Below are 18,472 nucleotides of genomic sequence, written 5' to 3' on the forward strand. Positions count from 1 at the left end.
GATACCTGGTCCGTAACGGACGAAAGTTTCCAAAATTTCGTGGGAAAGTGGCCGTCGGCCGCAAGATGGTTGTAAACTTTCTGCGAAAAGCTATAAAAATTGGGGAAAGTTGTAAAACTGTGTGCTGCTAAAACTGCTGGAAATACCCGAAGGACGACGACGACAACCAGCAGGACTTTAGTGTGAGAAAATTAAGCAAAATAAAAGGGAATCATCCCGAGGTGTGAAGCTGATTAGCATTTTGGATTGTCGTAGAGCCGGTAGGAGGTCGTAAAGAGATAAAAGACTTGAAACATTGTCGACGATTTTGCAAACTATAAAAAGAAATCGAATCTAGAAGGTGTGAAAAGAAATAAATTTATTATTTTTTTATAATTATAATTGAAATATTGGGCCACTAAAAAAATTGACACTTTGTTGGTACAGATAGGCATCGAATTGATATGTGCTGTCAAAAATTAACAATCAAAAATAATCATTCCCAAATCCGACCGGGACTTTACGGGAGTAGCCTTGAAGCACAGTGTGGAAATTTACGTTCATAGATACCGGACTTCGGACTACGGTATTTCAAGTTTTTGCGGAACGCGCCTTCGATTCGGATTCTGATTTTCAACTTGACGTTTATTGTCAAGGCGGTTTAGTGTAAGGTGAGGACAAAACAAATAGAAAAAATATTTACATTGAAGGTGAACAGCTATGTATCAATATCATTGTTTTTATCATTTCTTTCCTGTGATGGTAAATGATGGTTACAGACAGGGCCCCGGCGATGGCCTGATAAGAGCTACTGAACAACATTGGCAATATGGCGTCGTTTGTTTACAAACATGAGATTGTTTGTGGACGAACCAGCGAACCAGGACGAACCGAAAAATTTACTTTTTTGTATAAAATTCTATAACCATTGTGCAATAACATTAAGTCTTACAAAACAGACAAAGTTTCGTGAAATTCTAGACCAAAATTTGTTTTATTATTATTTTTCAATTTTAACCTCTTTTATCGCGATTCTGATCAAGATTGCACATCAAATCATCGTGGCTTTAGTGTATTTTAAGTTTTCACATCGATTCACTGTAGTTTCGTGTTTAAATTTTGAAATTTAGCATAAATTAAAATAAGTTGCAAAATTCCCAACTTCAGCCATGTGCAACAATTTCCACATCACCTATGCGGGAAACCGATAATGGGGTAATTCATGCGTTCCAAACTGTCAAAATTCCAAAACGTCATTGCCAATCTTCGGTTCGCTGCTTTTGTTCGTGTTTGAAGTTTCGTGCCGAGACTCTGGTTACACTGAAAATACGCCACCCTTTTTTTCCATGTGCCCAAACACTTGAATGATTCAATAAGGCCGCATCTTAAATCTAATTTGTTTGTGTTTCAATTTCAATCCAATCCATTATTTAATTCAAGTGTTTTGGCGGTTGACTTTTTTGTATTTTTTGACTCCTTATTTTCATACGGGTAGCTCAAAATTTTCAAGTGTTTTGCTCATGAATTTGCCCCACTGTGCTAAACTATTCAAAGTGATGAGGAAAACACTTGAAATTGATCTTGTTTTGATTTGAAATGCAGTTTCGCGACAGCTTCGTGAGACTTTGCTTTGTTTCCTCATTTGAAAGTTTTGGCGGTCCGGTGTGTTCGTTTTTCGCAGACCGCGTGAGTTCGCTGCCGCCATGTTCCGTCCAGTGAATTGCCTGCCCGGTTTGTGACCGCGAAGATGAGCATCGCCACAAGGCTGCGTCCTCGGGCTCGGGCTCCGTATGGCCAGCGGAAGGGCTTGGTCTCCCGGACAGAAGCCAACTTTTGTGATGAAGTTCCTTCCCGGACCCATTTGGTGAGTGGGGAAAGATTTGTTTTGTAGGGTTATGTTTTGATTTTTGGGTTTCTTTTGTATGATTCACAGGAAGGATGCGAAAGAGCTGCAGAGGCACAGTTTGAGTCGATGGAACCACCGCGGTTACGCATCAGCAAGAAGCCAGCAGCCAGCATCTCCGCCGGCACCGGTGCTTTACTCGTCGACGCTGAGGAACCTCCCAGGAAGTAGTGGTGGCGAACAAACCGAACCTGACCAGGAGGACGATCGTAAAAGGCAGGGACAACCGGATGAAGAAAAAAAATAACAAATTTGTACACACCAAGTTCGGTAATTCGGTAATTTCGGAAAACAAATTTTTACACACCAAGTTAAAAAATAAAAGCAGCCAAAAAAATTTCATTGTGCAACATCTTTATTTACAAAAAATCGAAATCCATTTCTATTACATGCAAAAATGCATTGATTATAGAAAGAAAAGCCATTTAAAACCAATAAATATAATATAGTATTTCATGTGACGCAACACGTCAAATTCAAGTGTTTTGCTATTGAAATGACAGTATTTTTTGGTGCCCAAAATTCAAGTGTTTTGCGATTGATATTTGAGTGCTCTGTACAGCAGGGTCAGATCATGTGTAGAACACTTCGATAAGCTGTGGGATTTTTGCTCAGTGTACAGACAAACCAGTAACAACATTTCAAAAGGGCGAAACCTACAATCCTGTAGTTTCGGGAAAATCAACATTCAAAATTTTGCAATTTCGATCAATTCCTATTTTCACAAAAAAGCATGAAAACCATCAATTTTGTCAAAACATAAAAGCAATAATTTCATCATAGAGAGCAATTTGAAATTAATTAAGGTATTTTTGCTATTAAAAATTGAGAAAAAGAAATTCGCCCCACCGTATTCGCCACCCACCCAACCAAAACAACGGCATCGCCCGTCTGGTTACGCCACAAAGCAGAAGTAAACAAAAGATTAGCCCTTTTGTGTTTTGTTCATTGTTCGGGTTTTTAAAAGAAAAAAGTGGTTAAACAACTATTTTGTCATTGTGAAACGTTACAGTCAATGATAATACAGTGATATTTGCTACCTCAGTGATAAAAAAAAAATTGGTCTAGAAAGCCATCATAAGGAGTCGGTAAATTATGGACCTTCATGTCTAGATTGTGAATCCAGACCAGATCCGATCCTTAAAAAAATCAAAAATCAAACCATCCACATTAACGACCCGCGGGTCTTTTGTGGTCTCTATGCAAGTTTCTGCTCGAACCTAGGAGTCCGAAGGCTTGAATGGGGAGAGCACCCAAACCTCTTTCTACTCCAAGGAACCTTCTACCCCAGTGTTTGAACTGACGACCTTCGGATTGCGAGTCCAACCGCCGCCAGCGATTCCACCGGAGTAGGCTTGGTTTGGTGTGTTGTTTGTACTTATGACATGGAGACGACTCCTACACCTGGAATGACTTAACGGCCTAACAACCAAGGCCGGAACCGACATTTTACTTCCTCATCCGATGGAAGGTTGCAGCAGATGGTAATCGAGATCCGATACTACATTAACTGAAATTAAAATGTTATGTATTTAGGATCATACAAATCTGTGTTTGTTGTGGAATAGTGATCAGAGACATCAGAAACATACATTTTGATCCATTTTGAGGATTGTCAGGTTAAAATTCACTAAATTATAAAGAAAATTTAGGAACTTGCAGAAAACTCTACATTAGCTCCTCGTGATTGAGTGAAAACACAAAGGCAGAAACTCAATTTGGTTTGTTTTGATTGATGTTGTTGATTAGCCCTTTTATTTTTGCTTGTAAAACTACGTAGTTTCGGAATTTTGAGATGTTGGAGGGTGTTTTGCAATCAGTTTTTTTCCGCTTTTCATGATTCTGACGAAAACTCAGTTTGTTTACAGCTGAGGGTTTCGCCCTTTTAAAAAGTTGTTACTGAAACGACTAAATTTCTTGTTGTTCTCTATGAACTTCAAACGAGAATGATTCATATAATTTGTCAAACCCAAGAAGTGGATAGACATTTGGGTACTAAAGCCCTATGTCAATTTTTATGTACAACGGTAAAAAACACGATCAAAAACCATTTCTGATCACTTTTTTTTTCATTTTAATGCAAAAAAAAAATGACAAGACAACATTTTTTCGATGGATCAACTATGATTCCCTTGGAACGAACTGTCAAGTAGGAGCTCCTCTGTCAAGAAGAACCGCGAGGTTAATTTTTCAAAATTGATTTAAAAATCCATTTTAAACTCTTTGTGGTCGTACAAAGGGTCATTGTACTCAGAAAAATAAGCTTTATCGCTGTAAACAATAATATCAGCAATCTTAGCTTCATTTTAGGACCCAATTGAGTACAGCTCAGATTTAAAAAGTTCCCAACAAACAAAACTAAAACAAAAATCACTTAACCGAAATCTCCGACTGACATTCTCACCCAAAATTCGTCTCAATTATCAACAAATTTAAACCCATCAACTCAATTTAAAGTGCAGCTGTAATATTTCAACCTTCAACTAGCCGTGCCCTGCCACGACTTCCAGTACAGCATCGGGGTCGATTTGTGTCAATGGAGTACCCGACGCGATTGGTAGTGAGCAATGTATTTCTTATGGAGCGAACTGTCAAACTACCAGTCGAATCGGGTATTCCATTACTCTCCGGGTCCTGGATGGCCCTTGTTACGGCCGGGGGATACGACTCTGCGTGAAAGACGCGTAAAATATATAGATCAAACTGACAACAGACAAAACACACCAATTCCGGCGTGGAAGAGTGCTTCCTCGCGAGAGCTAAACGAGATGATTAAAAAGGGGTTGAAAGTTGTTTGAAAGCGGATCAATCAACACCGCGTGGAGTTCTCCCATCGGATATCTTGGTTTGGTTTGGTTTGGGATGGATGGATTGGGTTCATGATTTCTGTTTCTTCTGTGGTGTAGATTCTGGTTCTGGCCCTCCGGGAGATGGCGCACACACACGCACACCGTCGTCGTCTGCTAGCCATCGTTTCTCACTTCTTCGTCGTCTATTTAGACTAATTGTGAGGCAGCTCCTCTCAATCTCTCTTGGGTGTACTCTTTACACCGCGCTTTATATAGACTAAGTGGTTTCAGTTATTTGTTTATTTAAACCCATTAAGGAGAGGCGGCAGACGGCACCGGGGTGGCGACAACGGCGTGTCATCTGGCGTGTTGCCTCTCTTCGGTGTAGGTAATCGAATTTCATGATCGGAACCAAACTAAAACCGAAATCCCTTGGGGACCGGGTGTGCTGTGGAGCACGTGCGCTGCCCAAGAAGGTTGCCAGGCCTTATCGAAACGGTTCAACGCTCTATGACAAGACAAAAAAACAGATCAAATTACCTGCCTACCTCAGGGCAACATGTTTTAATTTGCTTAATTATCAGTCCTAACAAGGACTCCTTTGTAGATCTCTCCGCGCATCGTTTCACGAGGGGAGATAACAACTATCACCGCACTCTATTAATAGGGCGAAACCCAACATGTGCACGATTTGATGCACATTCTACCGAGAGTTCCGAACGCTGCATCCGGAGTTTCCTTCCTGGAGGTCGCCGTCGTCGTCGTCGTCGCATCTCGCTCATGAATGGACGACCCCAGAACAAAGAAATTTGCGATGGCCCAAAGACCCATTGAAAAGCCGACCGGCTTTCGGCGCGAGCATCTGGCGCAAAATAGCCATGTGTGGTGGCTTAGTTAGGGTGCTGACACCGAATTCGCTTCGCACCTTTGAGCCGCAATTTTCCGGCAATTTTACGGGCTTTGGAGCAATGAGCTGTGCGCGCCAGCGAGCTCTAGCTTTTAGCACGTCTCGTATGACATGACAAATTACGAAGGGTAATTGATTGAGGAGGCTGTCGTGGTTGGCGTATTTGAAGTCAGTTTTGGTTATAGGATTGCATTTAAGGAGCATTATATTTATAACACGATTTTGCAGCTTTCAAATTTGGCAATTGGTTGACAATTGATTGCAATAATTATTTCTGGGAAACATTTTGTTTCAGACTTGTTTCGCTGTGAAAACATTAAAAGGAATGCCTTTCCAGTTCACGGTACTTTAATTTAGAAAAAAAATTATAATTTTGAAATGCAATGTTCTTAAATAAGCCAAAAATATTTTCAAAGTACAAAGAAAAAAAAAGTTGAATTTTGGAATGTTGAAAATTTGGTAGGATGAATATTACATCTTTATTTGTGTAATATTACATAAAAAATGTGTAAAAATGTGAACCTGATGAATATTCATCAAAAGCTGATGAAAATACATCATTTTTTGGGGTATAATTTATCATTTATTTTGCCACAAAATCTGATGAATATTACCATCATTTTTTTTCTGTGTGGATCTAATTTTGCAGGCAAAATCTTCGAAAAATGTATTTAAAAAAAAGACATTGTAAATTTTGGAATTATGTTATGAATTCTTCCAAATCTTCTGGAGCCTGCTTATTTTCAATTATATTTTCTTTATCTGATCAGCAAATTCTAAACAAAACTGATCCATAAATTGAGATAACAACCCTCAAATTCCCATTTTTTTTCTTTTATTTTATTTACTTTTTTTTAACTTTGGCAAAGTTACATAAAACAAATCAGACTTGCAAAATTATTAAAAATTGAGTTTTAGCGAAAGCGGGGTTGGTTTGCAGAGGGTTGACTTTAATAAAACCTCTAACTGTACGGATTTGATCCGCATAGACCTCTTTTTTCACATGTTTCAAAACTGAAGGGGTTGTACCGCCACTCCGTCACGAGATATCAAAAAACGGACCTTAGATCAGGGGCAAAAGTTACCCGTAAGCCCGTAAGGACGAGGTTTCAACTTTTTCCGATTTCGTGTGAGTTATTAGAGAACTACCTACTCGAACACAGCTCGAAGTGGCCGATAGAATTATGCCCTCGAGCTCATTAGAAGAAAAAAAAACCCCGTCAAAATAACTCAAAATTTCCAACTGCGAGAATCGAGCCAGGAACCTTTAACAGACCATCTCAATGACTTAACTGCCTCGGCTACCACAGCTTGGAGACTAGATTGTGGTCAGAAGTCGATGCACTAGATTTGTTTTGATAGTGTGATGGAAAATCAGTTTGCCAACTGTTATGACATTTATTCCGCAGCACTCTCCTGCGGTGCAAAGTGCGCAAAGTTGACAGTTCTCAGTCCTGCAAAGCAGTGTGATGAAAAAATCTATGTCTAGCACGATTGATACAAAACTCTAAGAATTGCTGCAAGGCGCAATATGATTTTTTCACGTTAATTTGGCTGTGAATCACAATCATCCAAATGATGAAAAAATTGTGGTCATATTTTGAGATTCTTTGAAATAGGAATTATTTTACCATTAAAACATATATAGAGCGTCCAATTTCCCGTCCCGAGAAAAAAATTCCAGGGAATTCCAGGGTTTTCCCGAAAAAAATATATTTCCCGTTTTTGAGTTTTTGGCATTGAAAGAACTCAATTTTCTTTTATTAAATTCAATAAGCTGTTCTTATTGAACTTTGTCAGTTCGTCTAAAAACTCCATTTTAATTTTTTATTTTTAGATTACATTAATTTCTGAAGTATTCACAACTGAGAATAGATTTTAATTATTTGTGGGGCAACACAAACTACGAGTTAATGGAATAAAAATAAATCATTATGGTTTTGGTAATCTTTTTAAACGAAAATTGATGTTATATCATTTGAAAAGGTACCTCTTTCCGCCAAGATCAAAATTAAGTTTCAAAAAAAGTTTTTCTTTTGTTTTTTTACCATGACCAAATTAGATGAAAATTAAATTGGTTTCAATAAATGTCTCAAAGAGGGTTGTGCAAGCAGAATTACGTCAATTTGTTCAAAAGTATTCGAGGAATTACAGTTTAAAGTTGAACATTTATAGAGCACAAGAGCTACCAAGGGCGTAAGAGGTTTCAATATGAAACTACTAAACAACTTTTTGAGCTATGAAAATTATTTTAACCAAAGTCATTTATTAGGCTGAACTATTAAAAAATCATTTGAAAACTACTTCGTATTATATATAGTAGGGTGGGTACGGATTATGAAAAGTTCTCAGATCAAGTTCTGATGTGATTCCCCTTGTAGGGCATACCCATAGGGACTCTCACGCCAAATTTCAGCTCATTTGGTTGAAAACTGGCTTGTCTCAAGCGAGTTCAAGTTTACATGGGATTTACTATGGGAAATTTTGAATTTTCGTTCATTCGCTCCTACAGGCCTGGGGAAAGCATGTAGAAACTTCTAGGATGGTCAGAAATGAGCGGAATCGTCTGGGGAACAACTTTTCCGAAGGAACCAGGTCGATTCGTTCAACCCCCATCGAGCTCAACGGCAATACATCCGGGGTTTTCGGAACCAACGGTTTTCCCCAGAAAAGCATCATATTTTCCTTAGCATGCTATGAATGCTTGATGAACAGCGCGACGCCACGTGTCAAACAACTACCACGTGATTGTAAAATTTGCACCATAACAGTTTTTTTTCATATTTGGAGGTTCAGAATACAGCTAAATAGTATCCTGATCACCATAAATGATAATTCTATGGTTTAAAAAGTAATAAAAAGTATTTTTTTTATAGGCGATGCTAGTCCACGTGGTAGCTGTTTGACATGTGGCGTCGCGCTGTTCATCAAGCATTCATAGCATGCTAAGGAAAATTTGATGCTTTTCTGGGGAAAACCGTTGGTTCCGAAAACCCCGGATGTGTTGCCGTTGAGCTCGATGGGGGTTGAACGAATCGACCTGGTTCCTTCGGAAAAGTTGTTCCCCAGACGATTCCGCTCATTTCTGACCATCCTAGAAGTTTCTACATGTTTTCCCCAGGCCTGTGGGAGCGAATGAACGAAAATTCAAAATTTCCCATAGTAAATCCCATGTAAACTTGAACTCGCTTGAGACAAGCCAGTTTTCAACCAAATGAGCTGAAATTTGGCGTGAGAGTCCCTATGGGTATGCCCTACAAGGGGAACCACACCAGAACTTGATCTGAGAACTTTTCAAAATCCGTACCCACCCTAATATATAGCTTAAACCAGTAGGATTTGTTCTGGAATAAATATTTGCCATGAAAAACATATTTACTGCATTTTTCTCATTTCAACTTAATTATCAATATTATTCTTAATCATATTCTCTCCAACTGACAAATTTTAAACAATTTTGTGGTGTTAATACCAACTTCTTAACAAAAAATACTTATCACAATTTTTCAATATTTTGAACGAATTTTAAACTGTATGTTTTTTTTTACAAGCAGTCAAGGCACTCATTGATCCTCACACATATTTTGACCAATTAAAATGCTATTCTATACAATTTTGTTGCAAAATATACATTAGAACTAGGATCAGAATAATTTTTGATAAATTTCAAATTTCCCGGGATTTCCCGGGAAATTTGTTGAAAATTTCCCGTTTCCCGGGAAATTTGAAACCCCGGGAAATTGGACGCTCTAAACATATACCTTTCTTTTGAAATTTTTACATTCTCGAGTTGAAAAAAATGGCCTTTGCAATATTTTCAGCTCGATTTCCCCTTTTATAATCAACTTCGTGCATTGAAATTTGCATACTCTTTTTCAAAATACTAGAGCTTTAAAATTGGAAAACTGCTGTAAATTTTCACCAATAAGACCAACTTTAATTGTTCAAAAAAAAAAAGTTTTTCAGAGCACATCACTTTTTCAGTTTTAGCTTAACCCGTGTTGTTTACTTTTTAAATCGGCTAAAAGCTTTTGTAATGAAAAACAATTCAATTTTTTTTCAGTTAAAAAAAATCAATGCAAAACATAATTGAAAAAAATAAAATTATGAAATATATTCTCAAATATCGTATGGGCAAAAAATTCAAAATTAATAAAAAAATTGTATCTTTATATTTTTTTGAACTGTTTTTTCTAACAAAAACATTTCGTCAATACTTAGAAATTTTGGAAACTTATGATTGCAAATAATGCATTTTAAAACACTTTTTTTCATTCAAATGTTGAAACCGTGGCCTGTAATTTCAATTTTTTACCTGTTTTTATTTTTTTGGTTGGAGTCGAGGGACATAAACTTCAAATAATATTTGCAAAGGCCAAAATTGATTTGATTTTGACTGCCACTGCATGTTGAAAAATTATTCTTCGGTGCCAGTGTGCTCTTTTGAACCAAGCTTGCTGGGATTCCTATCTAGATTTAACATGAGAGCACACGGGCATCGAAATATTATTTCTGGAGTTTTTTTTTTTTTTTTTTTGAAAAGGACCAATAAACCAAATTTTCTAGTTTTTGCTTTTTGGGTATTTTTGAAACCGCCTTGAGTCAGGGGTGTTAAAAAACACCCAAAAAGAAAAAAAAATGAAAATTTGGTTTATTGGACCTTTTTTTTCAATTTTGAAGAAGCATTTTTTTTTTTCTTTTTTCGTTGTAATTAACGAAATGAAATATGCTACGAATTCGGGAAAGTTCTTTGCTTACACAATCAAATTAATACTAGATCAAATAAAATTATGCAGGCTTCAAAATATAAAATTAGCTAACAAGTTATAGCAAAATTTATCTCGATTGAGCATTTAATTCTGTGCATTTATCTGAAAAATATTTAAAAAAAAAACAAAAACCTGCTATCAATATCGATTTTATGAAATCTGAGAAAATATTCAGCCAACATAACTCCTATAATAAATTTTCATTGTAATTATAAAATCAAAACTCATATTGAAAGTTAATATCAATTTACCAAAATGCTTGTAAATTTGGGAGGGACGCCAAATTGATGCTTCGCCAAGGGCATCGTGGACCCACGGTACGGCTCTGCCCTTGAGTGATTTTTTGTCTCAGAGTCATTAAATTTAAGAATATTCCTGGAAACAGTGAAACATCGCATTGTATCGCAAATTTTCAAAAGCATAAGTTTTCGTTTTTTGAAGTCGTTTTAAGAAATACAATTTTATTCAATTGATGTCAGCATTGTTTTCGAACGTGTTAAATTCTAGCAAAAACCTCCAAGTCTCTCGTGGAGTTTCGCCACCAAAACCCATCAACGTTTCTGCCACCCTCGTAACAATAGTAGGTAGTGGGAGCGTTAATTCCGTGCCAACCTAGTTGGTCACGTCCGAGGTGTGAAAATCACGTTCCGAATTTCCACCACACTTTATGTTGCAACTTTTGCATTTACAGCTCCCTCTCTTTCTATGCTCAGATGTAGGTTAGTTTTCCGTCAACAACACCAACAACTAAAACAGCACATGGGAGGTTTATTTTGGTTGCATCTTGCGTGGTTGGTTGGTTGGTACCTTCAAGCTTTTGTAACTCTCTCGGAAGAACGCCGAAAAGAAAAAAAAACGAGAATAAAATGCAATAACTCATGGCTAAATTGAAAGGTTGGCGGTGTCGTCAATGGCATTGCGGAATAGAGCAGGTCAGGCGAAAAAAAGGTAAAACTCACTTTGGTCAAAACTGAGAGCGAGCGAAAAAGTTATAAAATTAAGATAACAAAACGTCACGTCCGTACGTGGTGCACAACAAAGATAAGGCAAACGCGGCAGGACATTCTCAGGGCTTTGGGACTTTCGGGAATCGACCTCCAGGGGCCCTTTCCTCGGGTGAGTCTCCTCGCCTTAAAGGAATGTGTTTACCTTTCGTAATTCTTCCATTTTCCCATAAATAGAACTGAATTAATTTATATTGGATTTCTGACACCAAAGCCAGTCGTCGTAGTCGGCGGCGGCGGCAGGCCTCAAAAGAAGCCGGACCACTGCTGACTCGGCTTTGGCCAAAGCGAAGTGACCCGGAGAAGATTACCTGGAGGTCTCCGACGTTCCGCTTTGTGCTGCAGGCCGTGATAATTTATTTTACAAAATTAAAAAGCTAGATGAAAACAAAATATATCCCAAAGGGAAGGAGGAGAAGAGCATGGTGCTGTGCGGGGGGAAGAACTATTTAGACACAATTAGTCTTTAGTGCAGAAGGACAGTTTTATAAATCTGTCATCATCGGGACGGAGATCAGACGCTGGGACCCGCCGCAGATGCTGTATGGTCATTGTTGGCTTAGGTGTCGGAACCTAGAGCCGAATCTATCCCAGGGGAGGTCGCGCCATTGTGTGTGGTGTTTGCGTTGAATTTGCCTTTCAAAATTGTACAAACTTTTACCACCGCCACTGTTGTGTCAATAGTCGGAGCAGGGGAACGAAACGTCAAATATGTTTCGAAAAGGGAAGAAGAATTGGAATTATTTCCGGGTTTGAGACGAGCATATTATAGGTTTATTGTGTTTCATTTTTCTGGCATAAGGCAACTCAAGAATCATTGATAAAAACGTTTAAGACTTCGAAATTGAATTTAGTCACTAATTCCATAAAATATTTTTTCTTTGAAAAGTTCAATAATCTCAAATTCAAATACAGACAACCTTGGAAAAATTTCACATCGAATGATCGAATCACGAAAAAAAAAATCGTTGTCTTATTTTTTATCGCTGAGCTAAAAAAAACTACTCTAAAGTGATTTAGAATTCTTAGAACCAAAATATCGGCCAAAATTGCGGTGATAAAATATTTACTATTGGCATAACTTGAATTTGATGTCGAAAGTAAGAAAATAAATAAAAAACACGAACATTTTGTTTTTGTTCGTTATTCGATTATCTAAAGTCCCATACAAACTTTCGGATAATCGCACTTCGGATAATCAAAACTTCGGATAATCAAAGCTTCGGATAGCTTCGAGTCTGGATCTGGACTGTAAAACGTAAACAAAAAAAAACAAAATCGAAAACATTTTTTTATCAGAAGCACTTCAAAAATTTAAGAGTGCCTTTTTAGGAATCGTTTTTTTATTTATTTATCCCAAATCACAAGGAAGAATAATTAAGCTGTAAATTTTTGTTACTGTTGATAAAAAATAATTATATGTTTTTATTAACAGAAGTCGGGAGCGGGACGTATCAAATGATAGAACGAAAAATCAAAGCATGCTATTTGAAGGGACTGAATAATTTTATGACAGGTAGAGCAATATTCATCTCGAGAAGATCGACAACTAGAGAGTCGACTGTATTTGTATTTGGTTTCAATTTTAAATGATTGGATATTATGGAATTAAAGGTGCGAATAATCGCAAGATATTTTGAACCTTTTTGAAACTTTGTAATATTTTTTACGCTTAAAATCAGACCAGTTCTCGGAAATTGCGGTGAATTCTTGACATCACAACAAAAAATGAACATGAAAATGAAAAAGACACTTTCTCGGTTAGTTTTTCGGGAAATCATTTATATTGTCTTGAAAACGTCATATTAAAGTAAACGAGCTATAGAGGAGAAAAGCAACTCGCGACAAAATTTTGAGGCTAGGAATTTTGACAGGTATGATTTCCATAAAGTATTCGCCTCCTTTTCTCTCCCACATAAAAACTGGGGACGAGGTATCTGTCAAACTAGGCCAAACTGTTAAAGTCACTCACAAAATGAACTTTGAGTGACTTGAGTTCATTTCTGACGTCACAATTTTCTCCTCTATTACACTACAGCAAACAAACAAACTCGCACTTTTTGACAGTTTGCCTGCTTTGTTTGCTTGCCTGGATTTGTCTGTACAAACGTCAGCCTGCATACATTTTGCCATGTTTACGAGTTTGCCGCAAACAAGTTTGCGAGTTTGGCAAACTGTCAAACACGAAAAAGCGCGATTTTGTTTGTTTGTTTGCAGTAGTGTAATAGCTTCTTAAGTAAAGTAAGTAGAGTAAGTACACAGCAAATTTTGCATTGCCATTTCAGTAAAATAATTAACTGAATGCGATTCAGTAATCATCACTTTTGCTGAAATTCGGTAATGAACAAAAACATTGTTGAAAAATCAGTAACTGCATATCTGTCAAACTGAAATGTCACTTATGACTTATTGTTTGGATGCTGCCGAGAGAAAATCCTCTTTCAAACATGTTGTGTTTTTTTAAATTTTGTATTGTGATCTTTAGAAACCAAGGTAAGAAAAATGTTAATAACAAATGCCTCGATGCTAACCACCTGTTTTTTAGGTTTGGACGATTGATGAAATAAATGTTTAAATAACAGTACTGGAAACATTTTCAATGACAAGCAAAATCAAATTTTGATAACTGAAATACCAGCAACGATTGCTGAATCTTCAGCAAATGATCTGTCAAACTACCACAAAAAAAAATGCTGAATTTTCAGCAAAATAATTTGACGTTTATTTTGCTGAAATTTCGGAAATTTCAGTAAATCATCTGTCAAAGTGACAAATATCAGTTAACTGAGAATTCAGTAAAATCTCAATTACTGAATCGTTTACTGAATTTCAGTTTAAAAATTTTGGTGTGTAAGTAAGTAAAGTAAGTAAAGTAAGTAAAGTAAGTAAAGTAAGTAAAGTAAGTAAAGTAAGTAAAGTAAGTAAAGTAAGTAAAGTAAGTAAAGTAAGTAAAGTAAGTAAAGTAAGTAAAGTAAGTAAAGTAAGTAAAGTAAGTAAAGTAAGTAAAGTAAGTAAAGTAAGTAAAGTAAGTAAAGTAAGTAAAGTAAGTAAAGTAAGTAAAGTAAGTAAAGTAAGTAAAGTAAGTAAAGTAAGTAAAGTAAGTAAATAAGTAAAGTAAGTAAAGTAAGTAAAGTAAGTAAAGTAAGTAAAGTAAGTAAAGTAAGTAAAGTAAGTAAAGTAAGTAAAGTAAGTAAAGTAAGTAAAGTAAGTAAAGTAAGTAAAGTAAGTAAAGTAAGTAAAGTAAGTAAAGTAAGTAAAGTAAGTAAAGTAAGTAAAGTAAGTAAAGTAAGTAAAGTAAGTAAAGTAAGTAAAGTAAGTAAAGTAAGTAAAGTAAGTAAAGTAAGTAAAGTAAGTAAAGTAAGTAAAGTAAGTAAAGTAAGTAAAGTAAGTAAAGTAAGTAAAGTAAGTAAAGTAAGTAAAGTAAGTAAAGTAAGTAAAGTAAGTAAAGTAAGTAAAGTAAGTAAAGTAAGTAAAGTAAGTAAAGTAAGTAAAGTAAGTAAAGTAAGTAAAGTAAGTAAAGTAAGTAAAGTAAGTAAGTAAGTAAGTAAAGTAAGTAAAGTAAGTAAAGTAAGTAAAGTAAGTAAAGTAAGTAAAGTAAGTAAAGTAAGTAAAGTAAGTAAAGTAAGTAAAGTAAGTAAAGTAAGTAAAGTAAGTAAAGTAAGTAAGTAAGTAAAGTAAGTAAAGTAAGTAAAGTAAGTAAAGTAAGTAAAGTAAGTAAAGTAAGTAAAGTAAGTAAAGTAAGTAAAGTAAGTAAAGTAAGTAAAGTAAGTAAAGTAAGTAAAGTAAGTAAAGTAAGTAAAGTAAGTAAAGTAAGTAAAGTAAGTAAAGTAAGTAAAGTAAGTAAAGTAAGTAAAGTAAGTAAAGTAAGTAAAGTAAGTAAAGTAAGTAAAGTAAGTAAAGTAAGTAAAGTAAGTAAAGTATGTAAATTTTTCCCAAAACTTATATCAAACAACTAAAAAAATATCGAAGATAAAATCATTTTGAAAAAAAACATTTTTTGGCAGCAGATTTCCCCTTTACATTTGCACTTTAAAATTGCGAATGGCAGCTGTAAAATAGCTCAACTCACCCTCGACCAGGGATGGAGTAATCGCAAAACAATCAACTTCACTTGCGAACTCTTTTCACACCCACGAATGAGAGAGGAGGCGAATCACGCAAAAGAAAATCGCTCCCAAAATTCTCCAAGAAAATCAATCTGCTAATGATTTTTTTGTGAATTTCCTTGTCAGCTCTACTTAAAATCATTTATTTCACTTTGTTTACACACATTGCCCATCTACAACATGTGACAGGCCATTTTTCGACGTGTGACTTTACACTTGCAAGTGTAGTAGTGAATAAAATGTTGAATAAAATAAAGCATGATTCAGTTATCCGAACAGATTGTTTTGCAGGAGATAAATACATAAATAAATAAAAACCCTAATACTTTGCCTATGACACTCAATCAATCACAAAAAATCTTCTCATGGTACAAATTTTCGTTAAATTGCATATATTCCATTTTCCAACAAGCTTTTAAAATTGCCTTATTATTTTTGGAATCGCTATTAGCTAATATTTAATTATATGTTTCAATACAATTCACAACAAAGTAGATATACGTAGTCGTACAGTGATTCGCTAGGAGTTCGAAAATGTGAAATTCAAGCAAGACGAACAACACGTCACATGATTCATTCTTTAAAATTGAATTGTTTCCAATCCAACAAACAAAAATCCCAGAAGTCATCGTGGGCAGAAACAACCATAAAACTAGAAGCTCTTAAAATCGATCGCTGTGTCAGACAACCCAATCCAATCCAATCCGGTATAAAAAAAAGTCATCCCAAAGAAAAACTCCCCGAAGGTGATATAATTTAAAAACAACACTAACAAAATCAATCACAGCCCAGCAAGTTATGAAAAACGCTGGAGAGACCTGAGCGGCAAGAAACAACTCCCCGTAAAAAGGGACAGACGACAAGAAAGTCGTAAAACGTGGCGTGAGAATCTGGACCAGCCCGTGGAGTCCGCAAGAGTGTCCTGCCACTTTCATCTCTCAATTATGTGTGCCCTCGTCGGATCTTCCCGGCCCTGTCCCGCAGTATCGTAACCCGTGTTTATTTTGTCCCTCTCCTTTTTTTTGTTGAACCTCCTCATCGGCGGTCCACGCGGAGGGTATTTTTTACGACCCGTCGATAAGCTCGGAATTCCGAAAACGAAAAATAATCTCAGAGAAGAAAAAACTGTACACTTGCACTTACCACATTCACAAAGTCCTGGAACGAGATCGATTCCGCCTTCGAGGACTTGGCCTTGAGGGCCCGGTCGTACAAGATGTCCCGCTTGTTGGGCGGCACGTTCGCCAGGAACTCCTGGCTCTTGAGCGACTCGATGAAGTCATCCACCGGGATCTCGCCGAAACCTTCCGGGTCAAACTGCGAGCGAGGGGGAAACGGATGGGTAATTAAGGTGATTGGGATGATACACTGAGACAATAACATACCGCGTCGAAGAGTTGTCTCCATTTCTGGAAGTTGAAAAAAAAACAGACGTTAGTCAATGGTATAAAAAAAAAGTTTCGAAAAATAGTCTTAGCATGCAACTTTTTTCAGTAGTTTTTTTTTATGAACAGCGAATAACTGTTCTGTATGTACCTTCAACATTTTTAAATAAATTTTACAGCAGCATACTTACGTCCTTCATAAGCTCCTTGCGCATTTCCGCCTCGTCGTACTCGGAGTTGAGGTCGGTGTGGTCCGTCTCGTAGACCGGCTCGCCATCGCCGCCGCACTGCGAAATCGTCCCGATGCTCCCGAGCGAACCGGCAATCGTCGAGATGTGCTCGATGTCGGCCAACGTTTCCTGCTGGCTGTCGCCCTTGGTTATCACACTGGCAGCTCCTCCACCCCTCTCACGATCACAACCGGACCACATTGCTCCCTGCTCGCTCCGGGTTGTTCCGTCCAACACATCCCCCACCCTCCCGCACACGCACACACACACACACTTTAAAGGTCGTTTCCAGTCGTCGTCACCGAATTCGGACCATCGCGTCACACACACACACACTACGAATCGCTTTGAGTTCTTCGACAAATTCTTCACCCCGCGGGCCACTTAATTAGCTGGTGAACATTTTTGTTCGGGAACAATTCGTAACCTGGCACGCGTAAACCTGGTTGATGGGTGGCCTCCAAGTTCGCACAGGGTGGTCAGTAAGGACTAACTGCGGACAAACACGCAAATTCCCGCGGACTGTTTAATTGCAACACGCAATACTGGAACGGGGTGGTAGAAGGGATTAGAGGCACGTTCTGGTGAGGCTGGCAGCATTCAGTTCGTGGACTCCAACACCGGTGGGTTCCTGGGGGGATTCAGTGAGAGAAAGCAGAGCGAAGTGTAATTATAACGTAATGGGTGAGAAAGTAATAATTAATTTTCACCTGAATTAACAGCACATTGTTGGTAAATAAGCTTATTATGTATTTTTACAGGTAGGGCGTATAGTTTAAATTTTATTCATCAAAAGGTCACCATCAGGGGCGCCGACTAGTCCAAAATGTTGGGGGGGGCACGGTTGTTTTCCGAAATCGAAAGTTTCTTGTATATCACGAATTTTAAAATTTTTATTACGATGTGATACGATTTTTTTTTTATCCTGAATCATTTTTTTAAGAAAAATATAATTTATTAAAACGTGATTAGAATTGGGGGGAATTTTTTATATGTTTGGAAGGCGAATTCCTTCTCATTGGCATATTCTCACTTATTTTCTAAAAGTAACAGTCAATAATAAAAATAATCAGATATTTAAAAATTTAACAATACAAATATTCTAAAAATAAAACAAAAGAAAAAGCAAAAATTTAGAACTTCAGAAATTTAAAATTACAAATACACATTTAAAAAACATCCATTTTTCAAATCTGCAATTAAGAAAAAAAATAACAGAAACACAAAATTCAATATTCCAAAATTAAAAAAAATAGTACAAAAATATTCTAGGGTTAAAAAAATGTTAAGAAATCAAAAGCAGAAATCCAGAATTTAAACAATCAGAAATTTAGAAATAACAAAAAAATCAATGTTTAAAAAATCGAAAATTTAAAAATTATTATGCAAGAATAATTTTT

The 18,472-nt window shown here is 36.7% G+C and overlaps 1 protein-coding gene across 1 annotated transcript in view; it reads right to left on the minus strand.

Moving 5' to 3' along the window:
* LOC120426777 (protein rhomboid) overlaps positions 1 to 17,325 on the minus strand; it is a 154,039-nt gene extending 136,714 nt beyond the window's left edge. Inside the window, exons 1-3 of the mRNA XM_039591550.2 lie at positions 17,034 to 17,325; positions 16,843 to 16,866; positions 16,601 to 16,774 (exon numbers count right to left, since the gene is read on the minus strand). Of these exons, the coding sequence (XP_039447484.1) occupies positions 16,601 to 16,774; positions 16,843 to 16,866; positions 17,034 to 17,273 (438 nt within the window). The 5' untranslated portion in view covers positions 17,274 to 17,325. The remainder of the gene's footprint in view (positions 1 to 16,600; positions 16,775 to 16,842; positions 16,867 to 17,033) is intronic.
* Between the last annotated feature and the right edge of the window lie 1,147 nt (positions 17,326 to 18,472).

The sequence above is a fragment of the Culex pipiens genome, chromosome 3 (genome assembly GCF_016801865.2).
Source record: "Culex pipiens pallens isolate TS chromosome 3, TS_CPP_V2, whole genome shotgun sequence".
Classification (NCBI taxonomy): Eukaryota; Metazoa; Arthropoda; class Insecta; order Diptera; family Culicidae; genus Culex; species Culex pipiens.